This window comes from Polyodon spathula, chromosome 18 (genome assembly GCF_017654505.1).
Source record: "Polyodon spathula isolate WHYD16114869_AA chromosome 18, ASM1765450v1, whole genome shotgun sequence".
In the NCBI taxonomy this organism is placed as follows: Eukaryota; Metazoa; Chordata; class Actinopteri; order Acipenseriformes; family Polyodontidae; genus Polyodon; species Polyodon spathula.
This window is the reverse complement of record NC_054551.1, coordinates 15028767-15052917: the sequence shown is the minus strand read 5'-3', so window position 1 is coordinate 15052917 and position 24151 is coordinate 15028767. Positions and strand designations below refer to the sequence as shown.

At 38.7% G+C, this 24151-nt stretch overlaps 1 protein-coding gene across 1 annotated transcript; it reads right to left on the bottom strand.

Moving 5' to 3' along the window:
• Nucleotides 1-2201: 2201 nt before the first annotated feature.
• Nucleotides 2202-7971, bottom strand: LOC121331291 (transcription factor SOX-8-like). The gene is made up of 3 exons (XM_041278579.1): nucleotides 7244-7971; nucleotides 6135-6373; nucleotides 2202-5378 (listed from the first exon to the last, which is right to left on the bottom strand). Exons 1-3 carry the CDS (start codon nucleotides 7660-7662, stop codon nucleotides 4648-4650), a joined length of 1389 nt encoding a protein of 462 aa, XP_041134513.1. The 5' UTR covers nucleotides 7663-7971; the 3' UTR covers nucleotides 2202-4647.
• Nucleotides 7972-24151: the final 16180 nt, after the last annotated feature.

Sequence of the window (24151 nt, the reverse complement as noted above, 5' to 3'; positions counted from 1 at the left end):
TTCTTTGTTTTCTGCATTTTTATTTTTCTAATGGCACTGTCATGTTCTACATCTAAAACATAGTCACTATCTTCACTTGCAATATGCATTTTTATCTGTGATAACTTTACCTCCAAGGAACACATAACAACACAACAACATTCCTGTTTGAACTAAGCTAACAAAGTAGCAAAAAACAAATCCAGTTTGGAAGAAATGTTTTAAGTGGCATAAACAATTCAAAGTGTTGAATTAATAAGAAAATAACAGCACTCGAAACAGTGAATTATTGTTTACCGATTCAACACAAATCATTGTTTATCCCATACGTAAAGTTTTTTGTTTTTTCATTGGTGCATTCTTAAAGAATTAAAATGCACCAATATGCAAGTGAGGGAAGGGTTCAATATATTTTTTCATGGTGTCCAGGGTCCTGCCTTCCTGCAACTAACAGACTTGCTGATATAACTGTCAAAATTGCAAACCATCTGCTAGAGATGGTGTGGCAGGGAGCCCCGCCCCTGTGCGTATTTTGTGTTTTAAGTTGTTTGTGGGATGTTTATATGTATGTGTATATTGGTGCATGAAGTGTGGATTATGTAGCACAGGTGATTTAAAATGTATAATTGTATTTAGGCACAGGGATTGCGCAATCAATTCATGTGCAGATTAAAATGGGTATTTGTATGGGGGCACGGGCAGTGCACAATTAATTCACGTGCAGCCTGTGCAGAGATTCAATTGAATGATTGATTAGTAATCGAGTCTCGGCACAGCTGCATAAAGGAGTGAGTTTCACGCAAATGGGGTTGGTGTTCAGAGTGTAGAACTTACAAAACTGAAACAATTGCTATTCGTGTTGGATTTCAGCGTGCACGATACTTGTTTTTTGTTCACTGTTCTGAGTTTAGTGTCTGTCTGTTTTAGCCAACGTGACATTTTGTTTTGAGTTCAGTGTTTGTTTCTGTTTTGTTCAAAACTTTTATTTACTTTACAATAAACTGGCGCACCAACAGATTCACTTATCATTCTGTGTCCTGCATCAATTGTATTCTGCAGTTGTAGTCCTTGATCCATAAGACCACTGTAAATCACCAGTGTCTATTTCCAAAAGTCAAATATTCATTCTGCAATTCACAGCAGCTGCTGTGTGGGCAAAAAGACTGAGGGAAAGTAAAAAGGGAGGATGCAGCTGTTAGTTACAAGACTGCACTGTGTGCACTGTGTGCTGTAAAATGCTATATGCAGAAACTCTGTGGTAAAGAGCTTGAACGCTATACTCTCTCAACTCACCATAGTACCATAAAGAATGAATAGTAAGTGATTCTAAATGATATATGATTTTTTCATTATATGTATTGCAGTAATACATTTGTATATTGTAATGAACAGTATAAGTTTTTATTTAAATATTTAACATGGTATAAAGTTTAATACAGCTATATTTTTACTGTAATTATGTGTTAGTAATATTACTCCTATGCAATAATGCTTGCACCACTTAATAAAAAGATATGCAAACTTTGCTTTAACATAATATAATACAGAACCTAAAATATTTTGTTTTCATCAGGTAAATTCAATAGCCAGGCTAATTTATAGTTACCTTCAGAACCGATCTGTTCAATTTAAGGATGTGCAGTATGAAGTAAGTTCTTGTAACAAGCTTCAGTGCAGGAATATTTTTTGTCGTTTCAATATGGGCCTGATTTAACCCAAGGCTTGTCACTGGTGCCTTTGGGGAGTTTAGGAGTTTGCTCAGTGTACAAGGATGTTAGAAAAAACCCATGAAAATAAAGGACATCATTTCTTTTGCAGCTCATTTCAGAATTGGGACAGAGCAGGGGCTCATGACCTGCATGCCTTTGATCCAAACTGCTCCAACATTCAACTAGTTGCAGTCAGCAATGGGATGAGTTGTCGCTCCAATTTCTTAAGGTAAAACTTGTAACAAAGAAAGTAGACAAACGTTTTGGTTTGTGACATCCCAATTTCATTTAGCTATAATCCAGCTGAACATTTTTAATTAACCAAGTAATTATTATTTATTTTTTTAGTCATCTCTAGATTTGTATATTAATAAAATATATTCATAAAAAAATATCTACAGAAATAGAAACGTTTAAGAGAAAGCTACGATAAAAAATAAGATTTATAGAATATATGAATAAAATTTTCAAACCAAAGTTTTAAACCATTACATAATTGATGTCCGTAACTAAAGTAAATTAACAAATGCAATCTGTTTAATTTTGAAAACTTTTAATGTATAACTGGAATGTAAATTTTAACCTCACCCACATTTATTTTTATGCCAAAATGACCAATAGCTTCTAATTTGTTTCAATAATATCAGAACAAAGACCGGATATGTAACAACTCCCAGTGGCGTTCGTGACTTCTCAGAGGACCCCTGACACCGTAGCCTTCAGGTCACAGTAAGCAGGATGTTGAAAAGCTCCTTAAGAATGGGTTCTGGGAGGACAGCAAGGGACTGACTGTGTGGTGATAACCTGGGGATATATCAATATCACACAGAAATATACCAATAATACCAAAACTCAAACCCGTGCTGGGTGAGGGATATTTTTAAGCATATGTGTTGTGTTGTCTTAATTGAGATAGTCACAATGTAAAGATTGCCTAAGCCAATGCAGCCATTTTACTGTGACAATTTACTCATGTAGATTGAGCATTTCTTAGTGTTTTATAATGCATTTTCAACGGCACTATGTGTGAATTTAGAGTGAAACAAAAACTAAATAGATACAGCATGATTGCCCTTATATCTGAACTGGGGGGCTAGTCCCCACATTTTCCATCCACATCAATTAATTAATATTCCCAGAGCAGGGGTTTTATTGCAAAGGGAATATTCCCTTGCTTCCCCCAGTGACTGACATGCGTAGACCCACGAAAACACTGCTGAGATGGTGAAATGGTGACAGGCTACTTAAAGTAAGGTATGATTTGTTTTATTTTTGAATATATAATAAAATACACGCTTGCTATAAGGTGTGCTTTCAACACATGTGAGATAAGCATAGTGAACAGAAGTGCACGGCGGGTGAGAATGGGGGAATTCTTTCAGCAGTTGTAGCACCTTTAATGGCTCTATTTACAAAGCATTCATAAATCTGCAATGTATCATCCAGAACTACTAAACACTCAATAGTGCCCTATGTATACATACCTAAAGAAAGACTAGAAGTCTCCCAAAACATTTGACATATACCATTTCCTTTCCCAATGGTACCTTCTGCGGTTTTTGAAATTCACACGCCATTATGGTAATGCACTGTTTAAGCTGATCTTAAAAGAAATACAAGATTTATGATTAAAAGCTGTTTTTTCCCTTTTTTTTAAATATATACCTTTCAAAAAATTGGCTGCACAAAAGTTAACTGTCCATGGTGAGAATTGTCTAGTAAAAACATAAGACTGGTAACATTACATCTCATTTTGTTCAAACTTTATACAGAAAACTAGAATGCATGAAAACAAGTTTCTGGTATCCTTTGTATAAAAAACAAAGAAAGACATTTGAAAAAATAACTTTAGGAAAAATGGAGAGTAGAAAAAGTAACAAAAAAGACATTTTCTAAAAATTATTTTAGACCTGCATAATAGGCTGAAGGCACAAGCTAGCATTGCATAAGTAAGACGTTATTATATGCTCAGCATACAATAGTAACCATAGAAATATAACACCTACATATATTAATCTAAAACTAAGCTTGTAGTCATAAAACATTAGCATGCCTTAAAAAGCACTGATGTCCTACATGATAACCAGCATGCTAATACTGCCTGAATACAACGCAAAGTGTCTAACAACTTAGTGGAGAGTTTTAGTTTCACAGTTTCATAAATACCACCTGGTCTCTGCTTGCACCAATGTTGAAACAGCAATTTGATTTAACCTTTCTATATCCACTTATGTTTCCAAATAAATACTTTTCAATGTGTCTATATTATGCTCATCATCTGCATGTTTTTTTTTTATTTGAATTATCTTGAAGGAATGTGCAGGCTGTAACTTTTATCAGCCGTTATGAAGTCAAATCACTGGAAAGTCGTTCAAAAAAATATGTTTACAGTTTACAGAAAATTCTCCACTATTAAATGACATTTGGAGCTCAGATCTCTACTTCTTACTCGTATTACTTAATTGAGAGAAACAATACAGAAATATATATTTTAACAGACTCCAAAAATAAACCCCCTCAACTTCAGAAAATAGCATTTATAGTCAACCCTTGTTTCAAAGAACTGTCATGACAAATTAAATAGGTTGGTCCTCATTGTTGGTCTCCTGCTTTTTACTGGAATTCTGGTTAAATCAGGTGCATATTGGTCCCAGTAACAAAAAGGTGCCTCTCCAGAGCACTGTAACCCTATAAAAAGGGTCATTCAAAACACTCAACTCGCATATATTTTTCTTTTGTTTAATATTTTTGTTAAGTCCTCACAGAGGACTAATACATTTGTCCTTCATAAACAACATTTCTTCATTAAAAGCACAGTTTAAGGATCATGGGGTTTTAATTTACCATTTACAGGTGTCCTGTAGTCAGCAGGCACTTTGGAAATTGGAACAGTTCCTTCATTAGTGCATATAACTGTGGAAGACTTGGAAGTCTAAAACTGAAGTAAAGAAGCATCTCTCTAGGGCCGGCTTAGAGTTGTGTAAACTGGCTGGTCCCAGTTGGTTGTGGGGCTGTGAGCTGGTGGAATGGACAAGCTGTTGAGGATAGGCGTTGCATATGGATGACGTGAGGAATGGAAATATGGGTACTGGTAAAAACTAGAGGGGTACCCGGAATAAGGGTTGTAGTAATTTGAGCTTTGCAGGTCTGTGTAGTCACACTGAGTGCTGGAGAAGGATGAGGCTGTTGTAGTTGTCGTCGCACAGGCTTGGGCACTGTAAGAGTTGTACTCAGAATGGCTCGGAGAACTGTGGGACTGATCACTGTAGTGGCCTGGGCTTAGCTGTTCAGTTTTGATGTGTGGCCTCTGCTGGCCGGCCTCGCTGCTTGAGGAAGATGATGACATGGTGCTTTTGTGGCTCCACATCTGAGCTGGCCCCCCACTTCCACCTGAGTGGGTGTAGGAGGCACTGTACGCCCCTGTGGAGGAGCTCTGCCCATGGCCGTGGTCTGAAGGCAGGGCTGCATGACCATTCAGTGGCAAGTACTGGTCAAACTCGTGAACGTCAAAGGCCTCCATGTTGCTGATGACGTCACTGCTGAGCTCCGAGATGTCCACGTTGCTAAAGTCGATGTTCTGGCGTCCATTTTCGACAAGGCGCCGGCCCTCATGCTTCAGATCGTGTTTATTTCCATGGTGAAGGTCTGTTTTAGGAGTGGTGGGTGGTGTAGGTGGGCCGTGGGTTTGACCTATATAAAAAGTAAAGCTGTTTTTAATTTTTTTGTTTTTTGTTTTTTTTGTGTCTAATGCATATGGTTAAACATTCCTTATAATGTATTGGGTCTGTGAAAATGAACAAAAAAGAAGTAAGAAACGGCCTAATATACATTAAAAAAAAAAAAAAAACACTTATGAATTGTGCATATGGAAGCACTTTAAATTATATTCCATATTTGAGACTGTAAAGTAAAACACACAAAAACAACTAAAACTCCAAAACCCCAATAGACCTTTATTAGCTGGGGGCCAGAAGAGTATTGTTGCATTAGTCAACTGCTTTCTTTTTGTTTTTTTACCTCAACGTTAATAAACCTTTCTCTCTGTCAGTGCTTATGTTAGATGCCTATTCATTTTCACCAATTTAGTGGTCTGAAGGAGTCAAATGAATGCAACTTTTGTCCACTGCATTGACAATTATAGCCGCAAATTACCCGTAGCTATTAAAAAATTACAATTATGAGAAAAACAGTTTGTATGTTTCATATGATGTGTAACCTATCCAACAAGAATAAAAAAACTAAACTAAAAAGTAGTTTCTATCATTAGGCCCAATATGTGTATTGGTTATTGGGAGGACTATGACAAATTAAATTACTGAGACTAAATAGCTTTCATTTTATTTGACCAATTGAAACCCTCCATACATATTTGTTAGGATCATTTTTGTGTATTTTTATTTTTTGTTAATTTGAATGATTTGTCCGAACGGTTGGTGTTTAGTGTACCTGTGTGTTCAGAGTGATTTAGCCCATCTCCCAAGCCCTCCAGCCCGGGCTCTGCCTTGTACAGCTGCCCGGCCGGGTGGTGGCTCAGTTCTGCTCCCGAATCAGAGTCGCTCTGCCCTGCCTTCACACTCTTTCTCCTCCGAGGTTGATATTTATAATCGGGGTGATCTTTCTTGTGCTGGACCCTCAGTCTCTCTGCTTCTTCCACAAAGGGGCGCTTTTCACTCTCACTTAATAAACTGTTCAAGAAAGCAACAGGCAAATATTTATTACTTGTGATTTTAAACACTAAAGTAAGAAAAAAAGTGACAACCTTAAACATCTTAAACTTCCAAAAAGTGAACAAAGGGCATTCATTTACCCATTGTGCTGATATGAATAAAGATTTATCACAAACCCAGGCACAATAGCATATGAAGTTCCTGTACATTGCATTGTACTTTGTAGAAATGGATAATAAACCCAGAATATTCAAGTATAGCCGTGCTATAAAAGGCAATTTGGGTCACATTTGCTGTGCCTTTTCTGTTTCATTCTGACATTCTCAAACTAAACACAACACAAGGCACGACTAAATGATGCACACTTGGTATTTCCTAGAACTGGCTGTACTATGCCTTTGATTACTTTCTAATTGATTTGCATTTTAAGCAAGTAGACCTTTAACTTATTTTTGGATCTTAGTCTATTACAATAACTTTCTGTACTGCAGTTGGTGGTTATTTGGACAAAAAACAATCACGACTATTTAACTCCAGAATCCAAACATGTACAGTAGCCTACAGTCAACAAGAATAGTCATTATGTATTTATGTATTTTAAAAAAAAAAAAAAGATAAAGATTTCTGTATAAAAAAAAAAAAGCTCAGTATTTGACATGGAGCCTCCTTACAAGAGTCAAATGGTAAACCAGCACAAGTTAAAGTGTCCGTGCTGTAACGTATTAAAATATATCGAGCAAAGCAAACGCAAGGAATATGTCTTGGGAATTCAAAACAAGCTAGACAATAGTCTAGTCTACATAGCAAAGCCAATACCTATCACAATAATTATAGAGACTATGCACAAGTTAGTAAAATAAGCTTATCGCCACAGTTTAATAAGCTTACCGCCACAGTTTCCCAAGAGTCTTGCTGAGCTCTGCGTTGTGCAAATGCGGGTACTGGTCTGCCAGTTTCCTCCGGGCAGCTTGCGCCCACACCATGAAGGCATTCATTGGTCTCTTGACATGAGGTTTGTTTTTCAGGGATCCGTTTCCGCGGACTGGTACTGGCACAAGGGACCAGTCGTAGCCTTTGAGGACTTGTGATACCGCGTCTCTAATGCAGGCTGGGAAGCGGTCGTCTTCATCGCTGTCCAGTTTTTTTCTGATCCCAGGGAGTCTCTGGGGTCCGTGCCCGTCAGATCCTGTTGGCGAAGACGGGGCGTCGGAATCCGAATCTTCCTGGGACAGGGAACTGATGGTTCCAGTGGGGCTGCAAGGTGGATCGGGAAGAGCTTTGTCCTGATCCTCTGTCATGTTGAGCATTTGGTGAAGCAAAATCCGAACGGGTGTAAACAAAAGATCACTATCACTTCAGCACTAAAAACTGAAAATTAATGATTACTATAGATTGATTAGATGCATATTTACCAAAGAAAAATAAAACTCGGGCAAAAATGAAAAATGTCCCTTAATTTGTTTCTGTAAACTAATTGCTGTATTCTTAAAATCAAAGCAAACTCGATTCCAGTAAGTTATAAACTTAGTTACATACTGTCGGCTCCAGGCGTTTTAGCACCAATGTGAAACACTTCAACATGGATAAGTCTCTGTCCTGTACCACACCGCTGTTGACTTCAGTAAGAGCTTCAGCAACTTTCCTTAAGGGTGCTCTTGCTTCACTCCACCCACTCTAATTGGTCAAACACGTCTCTTGAATCTCATTGGTCCTAACATTTTGTGGGCGGAGATTCTCTCATTGTTTGCTGGGTAGCCAATGAGTTAATTATAAATTCAATGTTATATTTTACATCTACTTTAATCGGCTTTTTTAGTAGCCTAGTCTAATCTATTCAGTCAATTTCTATTGATACAATACATCAATTGATTAATCCTCAGTGGTGATTAAAATGCAATTCATGTTGTTTCAATTCTATCATTTTACGAAAGGCAGAGATAAGAGACCGGTTGAGATGTATTTCATCACCAGTTGCTACAGCATTGGACCTATAAAATGGGCATATAGGGTGGAGATAATCTTATCTTTTCGGTGGAATCCATTTTGATGCAGACAAACATGACAATAGAGTGAAGCAGGCAGGGTTATTCGATTTGCCTGCATCGAGGCTGCGTTACTCCTCACCGATTCGTGACTTAAACCACATGGACTTTTTATAGTTAACTGACTACTGAACCTGTACTTAAGTCGCTATTGATGTCAGATAATGTCATCTTTTAGAGCCGTATCACTAGAGTGGAATTGTAGCTGGTAAGAGACATTAACTCTTTGTAATCAACAGTGTCTGAAAATGGATTAACTGATTGAATCAGCTCCTCGGATGTGTGCAATGCATAATTATAACTAATGCCTATAACCGGTTATTTTACATGCTATTTCATATTTGTTGTTTTATGCTATGTTTTTTTTTTTTTTTTTTATTATTATTATTTTTTTTTTAGTGGAGATTAAAAAAAAAAAAAAAAAAAAAAAAAAAAAAACGAATTGTCTTGTTTTTTGTGCATTAAAAAACATAAATAAAAAAATAACATTGCAATATCGCTGCTTTTTTTGTGACTAGTACCATTATGCAATTTGTTTGTAAAATTAAATAGAAAATTAACACCTAGATATGTTAAAACATGCACAATGAACGATACAGTAACCATTTCTGGTAATAAAAATATTCCTATATAGTAGCCAATGGACGAATACAATGTTAAACGATGCAAATTATAACTATTGTGTGGGGTACAGTTGGCCCATTGCAATAAACATAATAATACGATGTGTATTTGGTATAGTAATTCCAATGACACTGCGGGCACGTTGTTCCGCGTTGTGTCTTTAAAATCATACAATTGAAATCCTATAGGCTGAAATGTAAAACCTGACATAAGTAGGGTTCTGTGTGCACTAATGTGCCATTACAAGATATACAACTACTTGTTTGTTAGGGTTAGTTTACCATCTGCTCATTGGTAACTGGCTATTTCCACTTTATTTACATATGCAAAGCAGCAAATAGGAGTTGCTCATTTGTTATGAGTATATATATATATATATATATATATATATATATATATATATATATATATATATATATATATATATATATCAAAGCCTTTTTACTCAAAGCCTTTTTTTTTTTTTTTGTGCTTATTTTAAATGTAAAATGTTAAAAATAAAACGAAATGATTTCTACATGTCATAATTTTCCTTTTTGCCGTAAAATATGTCGCAGTACTCTCGCAACAGTATTTAAAAACACGGAAGACGCGACCTCATTGAGAGCAACATTCCCTTCGTCGACAATAGCTATTCACACAAGCCTAGATAAGTGAAACGGTGCCTAGCTTACCCTTTCCCTGTGGAAAGGGACACCTGGCCCACGGGGTATTTATTAATATATATATATATATATATATATATATTATATATATATATATATATATATATATATATATATATAAATCGCATTTATCTGTTTAGCAGATACTGAAACAAAGCAGCGACTTGTATTTCTGAAATCTGTTTATACTATTAAAGAAAAACAATCAGAAAAAAAAAAAAGTTTTAGATTATCTTAAACTGTAGACACCTTCGTTGTGTTTTTCATAAAATAAAACTTTTGATTTATTTAATGTCTCTCTCACATTATTAATTATTCGTAAAACGTTTTTCATCAGAAACGCAAATAGTAAAAATGTTTAACTTCGAAAACTATTTTTTTAAACATTAAACCTACACAGATAAAAAAAAATGACATCAACAACATAACTAATCAAAATAAAATATTTATTAATACAACAAACGAGAAGTATAGCCTACGGGGGCTATATGTTATTTTATATGTTATTTTAAAGTCCATAATATATGGAAACAAACTCGATAAACAAAAGCCGTCCATTATTCTGTTTAACTAAATGATCTTACACGTTGTTCTTAATGTTTAACTAAATGTTCTGATCTTGTATGCATTACATAAAATTGACAAATATATTATTTTCGTCAAAAGGTGCAGAACCTCTGCAAAATGTAAATTCAAGGACTGTAGGCAATTGTTGAGTGTTTATACCAGTGTGACTATCGCTTGCTGTGATAGGTTAACTGAAGATTCCACAGCAAACTGCATTGCTGCCGAAGGGGGCGCTGCGTGTACGAAGTATACATACAGGCAACTTTAACTTCAAACTGCATACTTACTTACGAACTGTGAGCTTTGTTGTTCGTCATCACATTACCCGTAATCGTTTTAGTTGGTGCAAAGAAGGCAACGTGTTAACAAAACTAACAGTTTAAAGAATTACCACTACAATAATTGAGTGTTGCTGGTTTTACGAGTGGAAACCATTATTTGCGACACCTGTAAGAGAGGACCTTTTTTCTTCCTCCCGTTTCTTTATAAATATATGAAAAGTGAGCAATATAAAATTAAACGCATAACCCTCAGTACATTTAACTTGCAATTTTCTTATAAAATGGTTACGTTTAAATATCAGTCACGTTTTTTATTTACGATAGGCTATATCTTATTCAATTCCTGTGTGTATTTGTTTTTAATAATTTAAAGACGTTGGCAACAATTCAATTCACAAAATACATGCAATTTGGAAATACGCTGTCTGAAATATAATTGGGGAAAAAAGAAAAATAGAAAAAAAATCTCACAGGCATTTAGATTTACAATAATAATTTTTCACTGTATTCTCTATAAGCTTTTATGGGCGATAAGGAAATAATGTTGGACCTTCTTTTCCTTTATTCTAAAAACCATATCCACAGAAAAAAAAAAGTTTATTATTATTAATAATAATAATAATAATAATAATAATAATAATAATAATAATAATAATAATAATAATAATAATACCATTCATAAGTTGTATGAATGTCTTCTCTTAGTTGTAGCCCATAGATAGATAAAAACACAAAAAACTAAATTCTCAAAAACCCTAATTGTAATGGAAATTATAAGCTTCCCTCATAATAATGACAGTGTTACCAACCATAATATTACACCTTGATAGTGAAACGCTGTAGTGCAAAAATAGGCTATAGCACTTGAACGAGACACTGGAAAAAAGATAACAGATTAGTTTCGTGTACATTACCTCATTCCAAAAGGATTCATCTTCAGACTTAATCCAGTTTTTCTATGCAGTTTCCTTAATCATCCGCTCTCTTTGTCAAGGTTTTAAATTATTGCTGAATTTATTCTAAAAATGTCATAAAGGCCCGACAGGGGAAATCATTAGCCAGCCTAGTTTTGTTTTACATATTCTGTAGCTTATCTAATGGGGAAACCTATAAAATACCAGAAGCTCTAGATAAATGAGGCATCTTTGTCACCTATACAATGCACTATTATGTAGTTTTAAAATTAAATAATGAGCGTGGGGATGAGCAACCATAAAGCTGTTTAACTGATGAATATTTAAAATATTGAAGTATCCACCGGCTACAGCGGTGTATTTAATTTTGATTTTAATAGCAAGTATAATGATTAATGTGCCCACTGGCCGGATTCAGCTATATTTGATTGCCGTTCCAACATTCCGAACTTGCTCAAAATATCTTATTTTTTTTACCTATCACAATCATGTTAAATTAATACAGATGTATTCGATTGAGTAACAGAGAGAGCACAGTGTCTGAACTGTCATGCTTGTGCTGGGTATGTGTTACTCTGATACTTAAAACTATCTTATAAAACCAGCATTTACATAAGATATAAAAATGATAAACATACAGCTTGCTGAAAATCCCAGCAACTGCAAGTGAGTGGATGACTAGCTAAGGTTCATGAATTAAAAATAAATAAACAAACTAAAACATACACGGTTTGTAGCAAATGGGTTAATTTAGGAGTTCAGACAAACAGCTGACTTTCGAACTTTACATTAAATTGATTTTTTAGAGACCTTTTTTTTCTTGGACCAGTGCAACCAGACCCTAAGCTTCCAGAACCAGCAAGACCACCTGACAACCAGCCACCGGCTTTGACAGGTCTATGCTCGAATTTCACTCGGGTAAATAAATACATGAATAAATACATGCATACATTAACCCCCTACATATATAAATGATATCATTTCAAGTTATATGTAGGGCCGGGTTAATCCATCATTGGGCCCTTGGCAAGCATACCCTACCCCTGAACAAACAGCCACACACACATATACACACAAACATATTCACATGCACACACCTCTATATACACTACAGCTGTAATAACTAGCTCTCAGCCCTTTTACTACTTATTATGAACAACTGAATGAATCTGACAGAAAATTCAACTGTAGGGAATGTGCTAAATACATTTCAGAATAAAAACAGACAAAACTGAAGCCTGTGTTAAATCCTGTAGCACAGCTCGACAATTACTTTTTCCTGATTTTACTGAATAAAAAGGCAACAGTTCAAACAAACAAGCAACACCATATGCGACACCCTTGCTTTTAATTTTACTGTAATTCTTGATATGTATTTTTGTAAACAACTGTAAGGCACCTTGGGTAAGGGCTTCTGCTAAGAAATAAATAATAACAAAATAATATGAAGTTAAAAAAAGGAAGGGTCTCAATTTTCTTCACTAACCGTAGCTCCTCAATAGTCCACGGAAATAAAGTAAAAAACAAGAATATCTGTACATTGTTGTGTAGTCAAATACGTTACAGTATATTGCACGCAAAATCATCAATAAGATTTCCTTGTTTTTTTGTTTTGACCCGCTTCATTAAAGAACATGCCATTTTCTCCAGAGCAGAGAACTCTGGTGTTACATATGGCAGCTTTCTGTACCCCAGAGGTGCCATGACGGATAAAAAAAAAAAAAAAAAAAAAGGGGGGGGGGGGGGGGGGGTTGGCACGAGACTAATGCTGGACCAATAGACCTGTGCATAAAAACCATTAATTGTACATGTTGCAAACAGAAGGGCAGCTCTTACTGCGAGTAACATTCTATAGAGGTCAATGTAAAGCACCTGACTTTATCCTGAGCTTCTATTACTACAACTCAGGTATGACATACAGGAGGGTAAAATCACAAATCTGCATATCCTTCCACTGTAGTAACATACTGTCACAAAGATGGCTGGAGTGGGTGGCATCAGACCAGAGCCAGGAAATAAACAACGAGAGGTGGAGTTTGGTGGAGCTGAGCGAATGTTCTCTCTCAGCATTTAATGAGTGAAAAGACAGTCAGGAAATAAAAAGGTTGCAACAAACAAAAACACAGGACACGGCACTCGTCGCCAAAATAAAAAGACAAACAAAACGGACTATACAGACAAAACACGGTGAGCAGATATTTTAATGATTACGATTATTATTACAATTATTACTATTACCTCTGTCTCCAATGCCGTTCTCCACTCACCGAACACTCAACCCAGAGTGAGTGAAAACATCAGCAGCTTTTATGCAGCTATACCGTGACTCGATTGCTAATCAATCATTCAATTGCAGTCGCGGTACAACTGCACGTGAATTAATAAAGTGCAATTCCCTGTGCTCACATATTATTACGTTTTACTTGCACGTGAAGTGATGTGCAATCCTCGTGCCTAAATACAAATATACATTTTACAGTTGTGTTACACAGACCTGTTTATATCCCGTGTACCAATGACTATACACCAACATTAACACACAACACAAAATACACACAGGGACTGGCACTGTGCCACACATACCCATAAACATTAACCCTTTATCTATCACTTATCAAAGTCTGAGAAACAAATTAACTATATAACTTGTTGATAATTCACAGAACAAAACTTGGCAATAAATACATTTTTTTTTTGCCAAATATAATAATTAAACCCTGCCATCATTTTCTCAGCCACCTAGCTGAGCAAACAGACAAAGGTTTAAAAGCACTCAGCAAGAACAGTGCATGTTTTTATTGCTGTTCTGCTGCTGGTCAAGCACGACAGGATCTGTAAGAAGTTGTATTTAAAATTGTCCATACCGGGAATGCTCTTCATTTAAACTGTAATAATACCTGCAGGAATATATGTACTGACGTATATTTCTACCCAAACGACTTGAATTAAATCGATTAACAGCCAGATTTACTTAATGACCTTTTCTTTTTACTCCAGCAAGTGATGTGTTGCACATTTAAAATACTTGAACTCAAAGTTTGTGTTGAAAGAGTTTATTTCGACCACTAAAACAGTAAGGAGAAACACACACAAGTAAATACTGCACTGTTGTTCCTGTGTCTTCCAATGAATGCTACAATGTGCATGTGTATTTTACTTTCAAAAACACAAACAGGATTATTTAATATTTCTATCAATAACCAATTAAATTCCCAATCAATACTCTACAAATATTTTTTTGAATGTATAGCTTGGAAAAATGTTTTTCATATTCATGATGTAAATAAGATATAGAGATGGTTTAACAATGCCAGTTACAGTTTTAAAGGAAGTAAAGGACAGAAATAAACTTTTTATATAGCTTATTAAAGTAGGTTATTTTGAAAAAAAAAAGTGCAACGTCTCATTTTATACAAAACTGTATACAGCCTCTCGATAATAACCTCTCGTTCTCCACTCACTGAACACAGAACCCTGAGTGAGTGAAAATATGCTGCTTTTATGCAGCTGTACCGAGACTCGATTGCTAATCAATCATTCAACTGGAGTCGCGGTACAACTGCACGTAAATTAATAAAGTGCAATTCCCTGTGCTCTCATATTATTACATTTTGTGCGGTCCCCGGTGTGGACAACAAGGCAGCACACCTCCTACCCAGAAGAGCTCCAGACAGCTCGGAATGGAGACTGCATCCTCCAGTCGTGAAACAGATTTGGGAGAGGTTTCGTACTGCACGAGTCAATCTCACTCCTGCAGCCTCTCAGCCAGCTGGGTCTGGTACAGGACCAGTATAGTCATTGCATTGGCTGCCCTGGCTGATAGTGTCGCTGATGCATACGCCTTTTTCAGCATGGCACAGTTGTTCTGCACGGCTTGGATGGGCAGGTCAGGTCTTTGTCCCCTCTGGTGAAGGTAGATCCCTGCACCAGTACTGTGACCGTGTCTGCGATGGTGGGGAACATGCCTAAGCCCGCTTCTTGGGCTCCTGCAATATGTAGCAGGGCCTCTGCTGTTCTAGAGGCTGAGGGGGTGAAGGCTCAGTTACTACAGGATAAGCGAACCAGTTCGAGGAAATTCTGGCACAAGGGGAGGGCATGCTATGGGTACCCTTTCTTCTGCAGAAAGCGGTTCCCATTTTCCTCCTGTTCTGCCAGCCAGGGAACGTCCGTGGCTGCAGCTGCATGCTTCATGAGTGCGCTGAACTCTACTCTTTGTGACATATGCGGCAGGGGCGGTAAGGAGCCCTCAGCTGTGGCTTGCCCAGTGGATGTGGTTGGGTCAGACATGTCTGACCTCGATGTTGTAAAAGTCAACTCGCCTAGGCTAGGAGGTCTAGGCGCTGGGGATGGGGAGCGAGACTAGGGAAGTTGGGGCTGCCTGGTGGTAGGGGGCAATTTACCCTGAGATTTAAGCAGGGTCTCCAGCATTGTCTGCTGAGCCCTCACAGTCTCTGTCAGCTCCTGAAAACGCCACTCATCCGAGCTTGGGTGTCTCTGAGGCGATTACGACGGAGTGCATTTGCACCTGCGTGGGGAAAGAAAGTGGTACCTGCGCAGTGACTGCCTGTCCACCTGTCCTCCACAAAGGACCTTGGACCACGGACCTCGTCATTCCCTGGCTTGGGGAAGGAGACTCCATTGAGGATAGGTCTGCTCTCCTGCGCTTAGTTCTATTGGAGAACTTTCTGCATGGAGAGCAGTCCAACTCACCCGCCAGTGCTTTGGCTGCATGGTCTGGCTTCAAGCATCTGGCGCAGGACAAGTGCTCGTCCTGTCTAGGCAGCTTCTCCTCGCACTGGTGAAAACAAGCGGAGGACCAAGTGGAACACACTGACATGGCGGGTGGTAGGTGAGGCTGCTGAGCTTGATGCCAAGCAGTCGGTACTGCGTCTATCGGCACCGAGGTCGGAGCTGAGGGAGAGCGCAGTCGATGCCGAACGGTTGGTGCCGAGTCAATTGGCACCAAGGTTGGTGCCGACGGGTAGTGCTGTCGGTGCTGGGCTGTAGTCGGCGTCGAAGGTGGTCATACCGATGCTGAGTCAATCGGTGCCGGGGTTGGCGCTGAAGAAAGTGCTGTCATTGCCGAGTCAATTGGTGTGGAGGACAGTGCCGATGGGGAGTGTGGTCAGTGCTGAGCTGTAGACAGCGCCAAGTCAATCCGGGCCAGGGACGGTGTCGTAGAGCTGTGCTGTCGGAGCCGAGAGGTCTAGATCATGTATAGATCATAATAATGTGACAAAAAATAGGAGCCATACATTTGGGGATAACAGTGATAAAAAAAAAAAAAAAAAAATTTCAAACTAAAATCTTGTAAACTAAGACTCTCCACATCCACCTCAAGATCCATGTTGTCATCTTGTGAAATTTGCCCAACAATGACATTCTATTCGTTGCTGTTGTCTGATGCAGAAATTGTTTTGATGGCTGAAAAGATGCTGTTTATAGCTTTGCTTCCTTTTACTGAAATCTGCAGTCATTTTAGTTTTGTTTTCAACCTCTTGTGGTGCCTTTCTTTCAGCCATTTTAATTGTTATTTTTTTATTTCTCTGGAAATTAAATTCATCGTGCAAATGTATTCTCCTCAGCTGTGCTTATTACGCGCTGCTTTTTTTTTTTTCTTCAAGCCCCTCCCCTAACAGACTCTCCTCAGTTGGTGTGTGTGGGTCTTTATTACTGTGCTGATCTACTGACTTCAAGTTCTTTGATTTGAGACATAATTTAACACCAAAATTTTGTGGGCCCAGAGGGGTGGGGAGGGACATTTTCCTGGTATTCCGGTTCTGGTGGTCGGTGCTTGGTAAATTAACAACAAAACTTTATGGGAGGTCTGCTGGGTCCCAACCGTTTTTGATTATATATATTTAAAACAAAAAAATAAACAAACAAACAACCAAACATGAAATGTATCCAAGTTTAAGGTATCCCGAAATCCAAATTAAAATTTTTTTTATAATAATAATAATAATAATAATAATAATAATAATAATAATAATATTATTATTGTTAATAATTGTATTATTTACATACTTAATAACTTAAATTTAATCCAATCCAACTCAAGAACAGGAAACAATAAAACCTTAAATTGAAGTCCTAATTAAGGCCAATGAATGAAAAAAAATGTAATCAACAAGTAGATTTAAAAAATGTATTTTCAGGAAACGGTATACAATTAAGAAAAGAAAGAAACCTGACACGGATCGACAGGATTTTATATTTATTTATTAACTGATTTACTCAAACAGGCAGAAGTGGCAGAGAAGACTGATGATCTAATATTAAAAAAAAAGTCTAGAAAAATACACATATACTGTACGATATGTTTAATAACTGATTATCCTAAACAGGTAGTGGTCGATACTTGGTAAATTAACAACAAAACTGCTGAACGTAGCAAGAAGCCTCAGGAGAAAACGGGATAAATGGCGCGAAACAAAGGCAAATTAAAACTATGAAAACAACAATATATGTGGAATGTGAAATCAAATGTGAAAATAAAGATAGATGAAGATAGACAAGAATAATTCAACTTTAGATTCTTTTAGTATAATTAGAATAGCAATATGGAAACATCTTAAATGTGTTCTGTCATTTTGCAAAGCAACACTCTGCAAGACTGAGAGACAAAGTTTTGTGCAGTTTGTACTTAACCTTGGTTATCTTGAATACATGCACACTGATCGCCATGTTTGCTACCAGGCTTCACTCCATTCATACCTTTTTAAACCAATCATAACCAGTCCTAGCTGACGGTTGGTTGCTACTGCGCAGGTGCACAGCAGGTTTCGCAATTCGGAGCTAACACAGCCTGTCTTCAGTGTATTAAACAGATGGGATGAGCTGCATTGTTGATGTGCCAGTGTCACGTGAGTGGGGAAAATGAAACCCACATCACCCAGATGATAGGAAGCGCAAATCATTTACAAAAATGCTGGGGGTTCGGCAAACATGTGAACAGTGTTAACCAACTGCCATTGCCTCGGTCACTAATATAAAAGCCTGCAGTTCTCTGCTGCTCTGGGTGAGTGTTCAAAGGAGAGCGGGAGCGGGAGTGGTTCCAAAGTAAAATAAGGGGGCCAAACTATATACTCACCCCCCCATGTCGGAAAAGTGCAGGGGCCATGGCCCTCCTGCCGCACCCCTGCTGTACCCTATAGAATTCTGTACCCTTGATAAGTCCACACCAACACACCTGCATTTTTTTCAAAGATCGCTGGACGTGAACGCTTGATGTTTCTGAACTGTATTTGAATGTAATAAAATGAAAATGTGTTTTAAAAGAAAGTTTTATAAGGTTTCATGTATTGAGCAAATCAGGAGGCTGAATGTACAGTATATCTAGAAAACCATTGGTGTTAAATATACTACTTTATTTTGCTATGGAATTAGTTTTGTCTTGTTTACAGCAAGCTGCAGCAGAATTCAATGGTAGTGCTTGAGAACACAGCAGGGCTCAGGAACAGCGATCTTTGAAAAACTGTATCGGCACAGGCATGAAATCTTGAGTTCGGGCCCTAGGATATGCCTAGTTTCCCTATGCATCAATCCGGCCCTGGTTATATGAACATACCATGCTCTGACAAAATGATAGATGAAGAGTTGTTAAAGAGTTTGCAGATAACAGAGATTTTAGAATAGAAGAAAGAGGCAAAGTCGTACTACTTGTAAAATATAAAGGTCTCTACATATGTAACTTTATTGATCTGTGTTTTTCCTTTGACAACGAAATATGTTATTAAGGATGTCGCCGATTAGGGCCTGGTGAAGCTGGACATTCTCTGTCACCTCAAGATCACAGCAGAGACTCACCGGGTACAGGTTAGGGAGTACTAAAGGTCCCCGGATGCACGCCCAGGGTAGTCATGCAAAGTTTGTGTGACCACATGATACACTGGCTGACCCCCGACAAGAAGACCAATCTGCAAATGGGGGAGGCAATTACAGTGGAGCAGTTTTGCCATGTGGTTGGCGCCTAAATACAAGCCTGGATATGGCACCACAACCCCGACACCTTGGAAGAAATTGTGAAACTGGCTCCGCCCGGACAGGGATACTCCCGGCTCCTGCCCACTGGAGCAGCTGAGCACCACCTCCTCTCTCTCCACCACCACCACCAGTACCAGCACTGGGATCCACATCTCCGAGACTGCCGTCCCCAATGGGCAGAGGTGCTACCCCTGCCTCATTGCCATACCAGCAACGGGACAGATATTTAACCAATGTTCTCTCTGTCCCCCTGTGGCAAAGTGGTTGATAGTGTGCAGGTGCAGGTGACTAAATAACAGACAGACAATTGTAATCCAGGTGAAAAGGTTTGTTTTATTTATTTTATTTTACAAATAATAAATAATAATGATGGTAAATAATACGGCGGCGTGTATTACTTACATTTATAATCCCTGGGCTGATCCCGAAATAATAGTCTCGTTATTGTATCCCCACATTAAACACATGTACAAGTCCGTTTAGTGCATGAATTAGTAATTGTGGTGCAATACAGTTTACAGTGATACAAGTGAAGTGCTGTACCAGGTATGTGCTGGCCTCTGGCAATAGCTCCAGAACATGTTAGCCATCTAGTGATTTACAAACAAAGACGATTACTAACAGACATAAACAAAACACTCACAAATATTCTCACACAGGTTTATTTCAGCAGTGGTTATTTTGTCTCTCATTTGTCTACTTTGTCTCTCATGGTCCTTCAGATTCAAGTTCACAAATCAAGTGAAGGAACAGATTATGATTCTCCGCCCCCCTTATATGCTGACATGTATAACCCCTTGGTAAACGAATGCAGCTGCCTTTACAATCTGCGGCTGCTACATTGTTTCCCTTCCAGGTCGATATGTTCTTGAAACAGTCTCGCCTTTTTCCATACTGACCGACTTCTCTACCCGGGGAAAGAACTGTTAAGCCAGCACATCCAAAGAACTCTTACAACCAAGGTTCATTATGTTTCTGTCAAATATACCACCACTCACTCGGCTATTTCCCATTATTCCCCCCTCACAGGAAAAATAATCCACATTTTGATGGTCTTTCCCAGCACGGTGTACTATGTGGTACATGAAGGGTTGCAATGCCAGATACCACTGAGTTATTCGGGCATTGCTGTCCTTCATTGTGCTTAACCACTTGAGTGGGGAATGGTCTGTGACAAGATCAAATAGATGCCCCAGCAGGTAGTATCGTAGAGTGAGTAGCCAATTTGATGGCCAAACACTCCTTTTCGAATACGGAGTAATTTGGCTCCCGAGGTAGCATCTTTTTGCTGAGATACAGTAATCAGGTGTTCTACTCCATCTGCCTTTTGGGACAAGACAGCAACCAAACCCACGTCCGACGCATCGGTGTGGAGGATGAATCTCTCGGAGAAATCCAGTGTGATAAAAGTGGGGGCCTGGCAAAGTTTACGCTTAACAGTATCAAACACCCCCTGACATTCAGCTGACCATTTAATCAAAGTTGGAGCGCTCTTTTTGGTGAGTTCAGCTAAAGGGTTAAGCTCTGTGGCATACTTGGGAATAAAGCGGTGGTCATAACCGACTAATCCCAGTAGTGATCTCACCTGAGTCTTGGTTTTGGGGATCGCGGTGTCAACCAAAGCATGGTTTGGTGACCACGGGTCTCACCCTTTCATTTCCCATAAAAAATCCCAAACATTTTCTCAATTTGGCTGTTAGCCAGGCTGCCCTTAGAGACTGAAGGACGGCTGTAATCCTAGCCAAATGCTCTCCTAGATGGAGGTGTAAATCACCACATCATCAATAAATATATGCTGCTGCATATTCATGATGTGGGTGTAAAACATGGTCCATCAGTCCCTGAAAGGCAGCAGGCACACCATGTAACCCAAACGGCATGGTTTTGAAATGAAATAGACCTTCTGGTGTTGGAAATGTGGTTTTCTCTAGAACTGCTGGTTAAGGGGATTTGCCAGTATCCCTTTGTCAGGTCCAGAGTTGAGATAAACTTAGTCTTTCCCAGTCTGTCTAAAAGTTCATCGACCTGAGGCATAGGGTATGCATCGCACTTGGCAATAGCGTTTACCTTTCCGAAGTCCATACAGAAAGGGTTGGTGCCATCTTTCTTGGCCACTATGACAATCGGACTGCACCACTCACTTCTGGAAGGTTCAGTCACCCCAAGTTCGAGCATGTCCCATACCACTTTACGAACGCCACTTCGTCGACTTTCTGGGATCCGGTAAGGTCTCTCTCGTACTATGAACCCTGGTGGAGAGATAATGTCATATTCAACTAAGTTAGTTCTGCCGGGCAAGTCAGGAAATCATCACTGAACTCCTTAATAATTTTACGCAGCTCCCTTTGCTGATCTGGAACCAATTGTTCCCCCATCAAAATGTTTTTAGCTAGGAGCCTCTGGACATGGGCCTAAATAATCTGTTATGTTGCCTGGGGCTATAAATAAGACCTCCCTTGCCTTCCAGGGCTTTAATATATTTACATGATAAATTTCATGTTCATTACAGCAATTGGGCTGTCTAGTTTCATAATTCACCTTTCCTATAGCCCGAATCACTTTATATAAACCCTGCTGTTTAGCACATAATTTCTTATTAAATTCTGAGGAGTGAAGCAACAGCATTATCTTTATTCTAATTAGTGCATTTTTATTGTAATGCTGCTGCTGTTGGTGCTGAGCCGATTTGAGGTTGTCCTGGGCCAAACAACCGACCAAATCCAGGTGATCTCTTAGTAGGAGCACACGGTTCACTATATTTTTGGATGAGCCTTTGTGCTCCTCCCAACCATCTCTCAACAGATCAAGGATGCCACAAGGCTGTCGGCAGTACAAGAGTTCGAAAGCGGAGAACCCTGTCGAACTAAACGCCACCTCTCTCACTGCAAAAAGGAAGTAGGGAAGTAGCGATTCCCAATGTTTCTATAACCATCTCAGCATCGACTTCAGGGTTTGATTAAAGCATTCCTCCAAACCTGTGGATGATAAACAGACATCCTGATGGGATGTATTTTTAATAATTTACACCTGCTGTAGCGTGTTAGACAGAAAATTGGTTACATTATCAGTCAAGATCTCCCTGGGGATCCCTACTCTTGCCATAATCTGCACTAGTTCTATTGCTGTCACAGCGGCACTAGTGTACCTCAATGAAACTGCCTTCAAATATCGCGTTGCATAATCTACTACTACTAATATATGTGTATACTCAGATTCAGAAGGTAGCAAAGGGCCCACTATGTCCACTGTAATGCATTTAGAAGGAGTGGAAATAATCAGCAGTGGAACCAAAGGGTTTGGGCACACTCGACCGGGCGTTACTCACTGGCAGTATGGGCATGTGGCTACATCTCAACACATCAGTATGTCCTACCCAATAGAATCGAGCTAATATCCGCTCCCTTGTCTTTTCAGCACAGATGTGCCCTGCAAAATGGATATCATATGCCAGCCTCATGACATTGGTCCGACAAGATGGGGGAACCAACAATTGTGTTACAGGCTGTCCTGTGCCTGCGGCTAGGTTTACCCTATACAGTAATCACCTCTTGATACTGAAGTGTGGATGTACTAGTGCCCTAGAGCCATCAGCATTCTTAACTTCAATAGACTGGACCTGCCCCTAAGTGTGCACTAGTGACGGGTCATTATATTGGCCCCACACTATGTCCGCGCATGAGAACCACATGTCGGGTTGTGGCAGAGTGGTTGCAGTGATGCCACAGACTCAGGAAGAAGCAACACAAAACAAAGAAGGATGACATGGGCAAACAGAGCTGTTGTGCTTGTATTTTAATTGAATGAAAAATAACATTTAAACAAACAAAAGACACAAAACAAAAAAGCAGGATGGCCAAACAAATAAACAATAACAGCAACAAGTATCATGCTGATTAACAAACCAGCATGTCTAGCAATTGTTGCCTTCTGATTTTCCAAACTTACTAAATACTCGTACGTTTCGCCTCTGACACTCTCCTCACAACTCTTTTCTGAGAGCAGAAAGTTGCTGGTTTTTATACAGGTGACCATCTCCCAATTAGAAACAATTAATCAATGAATTAAGTCGGGAGATGGTCAGCGTCTGCACAAGGTTTTTTAAATAAATAAACAAAACAAGTGCACAGCTTTTTGCCGTTATCTCAAATAATATATAAGATGGACTGCTTCGTCCGCCTGAATAAAAATACAATACAACAACAACAATAATAATAAAAATAACAATGAAAAAATACATAAATCAATACAAAGGGTTTGCACACCGGTATACTGAGAGGGGCAGGAGTAGCATCTGCCCTAGATGGCCCAGTAACCTCGCCCTCTCGGTCACACTGCATTCTGACTCCTTTTGACTGGCGTTTGTTACCACCCGAGCATTCTCTCACCAGACCCCAGCCTTGTCTTAATGATGCTCCCTCCCATTTTTAAGTCCATCTCTCTATTAGTTTTTCTAGGACAGAAAATGGGGGAAAATATTTCAGTTTGAAAAGGAAACACTTCACCAATTCGTTCCTTTTCTATTTTTTTCTGCCACGTTTACATGTGTGGTAGAGACTGCCATTAATTTAACCAATTATTTATAATTTGGCCATTGGTTAATTTATTGTCTCATTGCTGGTATGGCAACAAGGCTGGGGTAGCAGCTTTACCCCTGTTCGGGGCCAACCTTAACCTCTATGAAGAGACACAAACAAACAAAACACTCACGAATATTCTT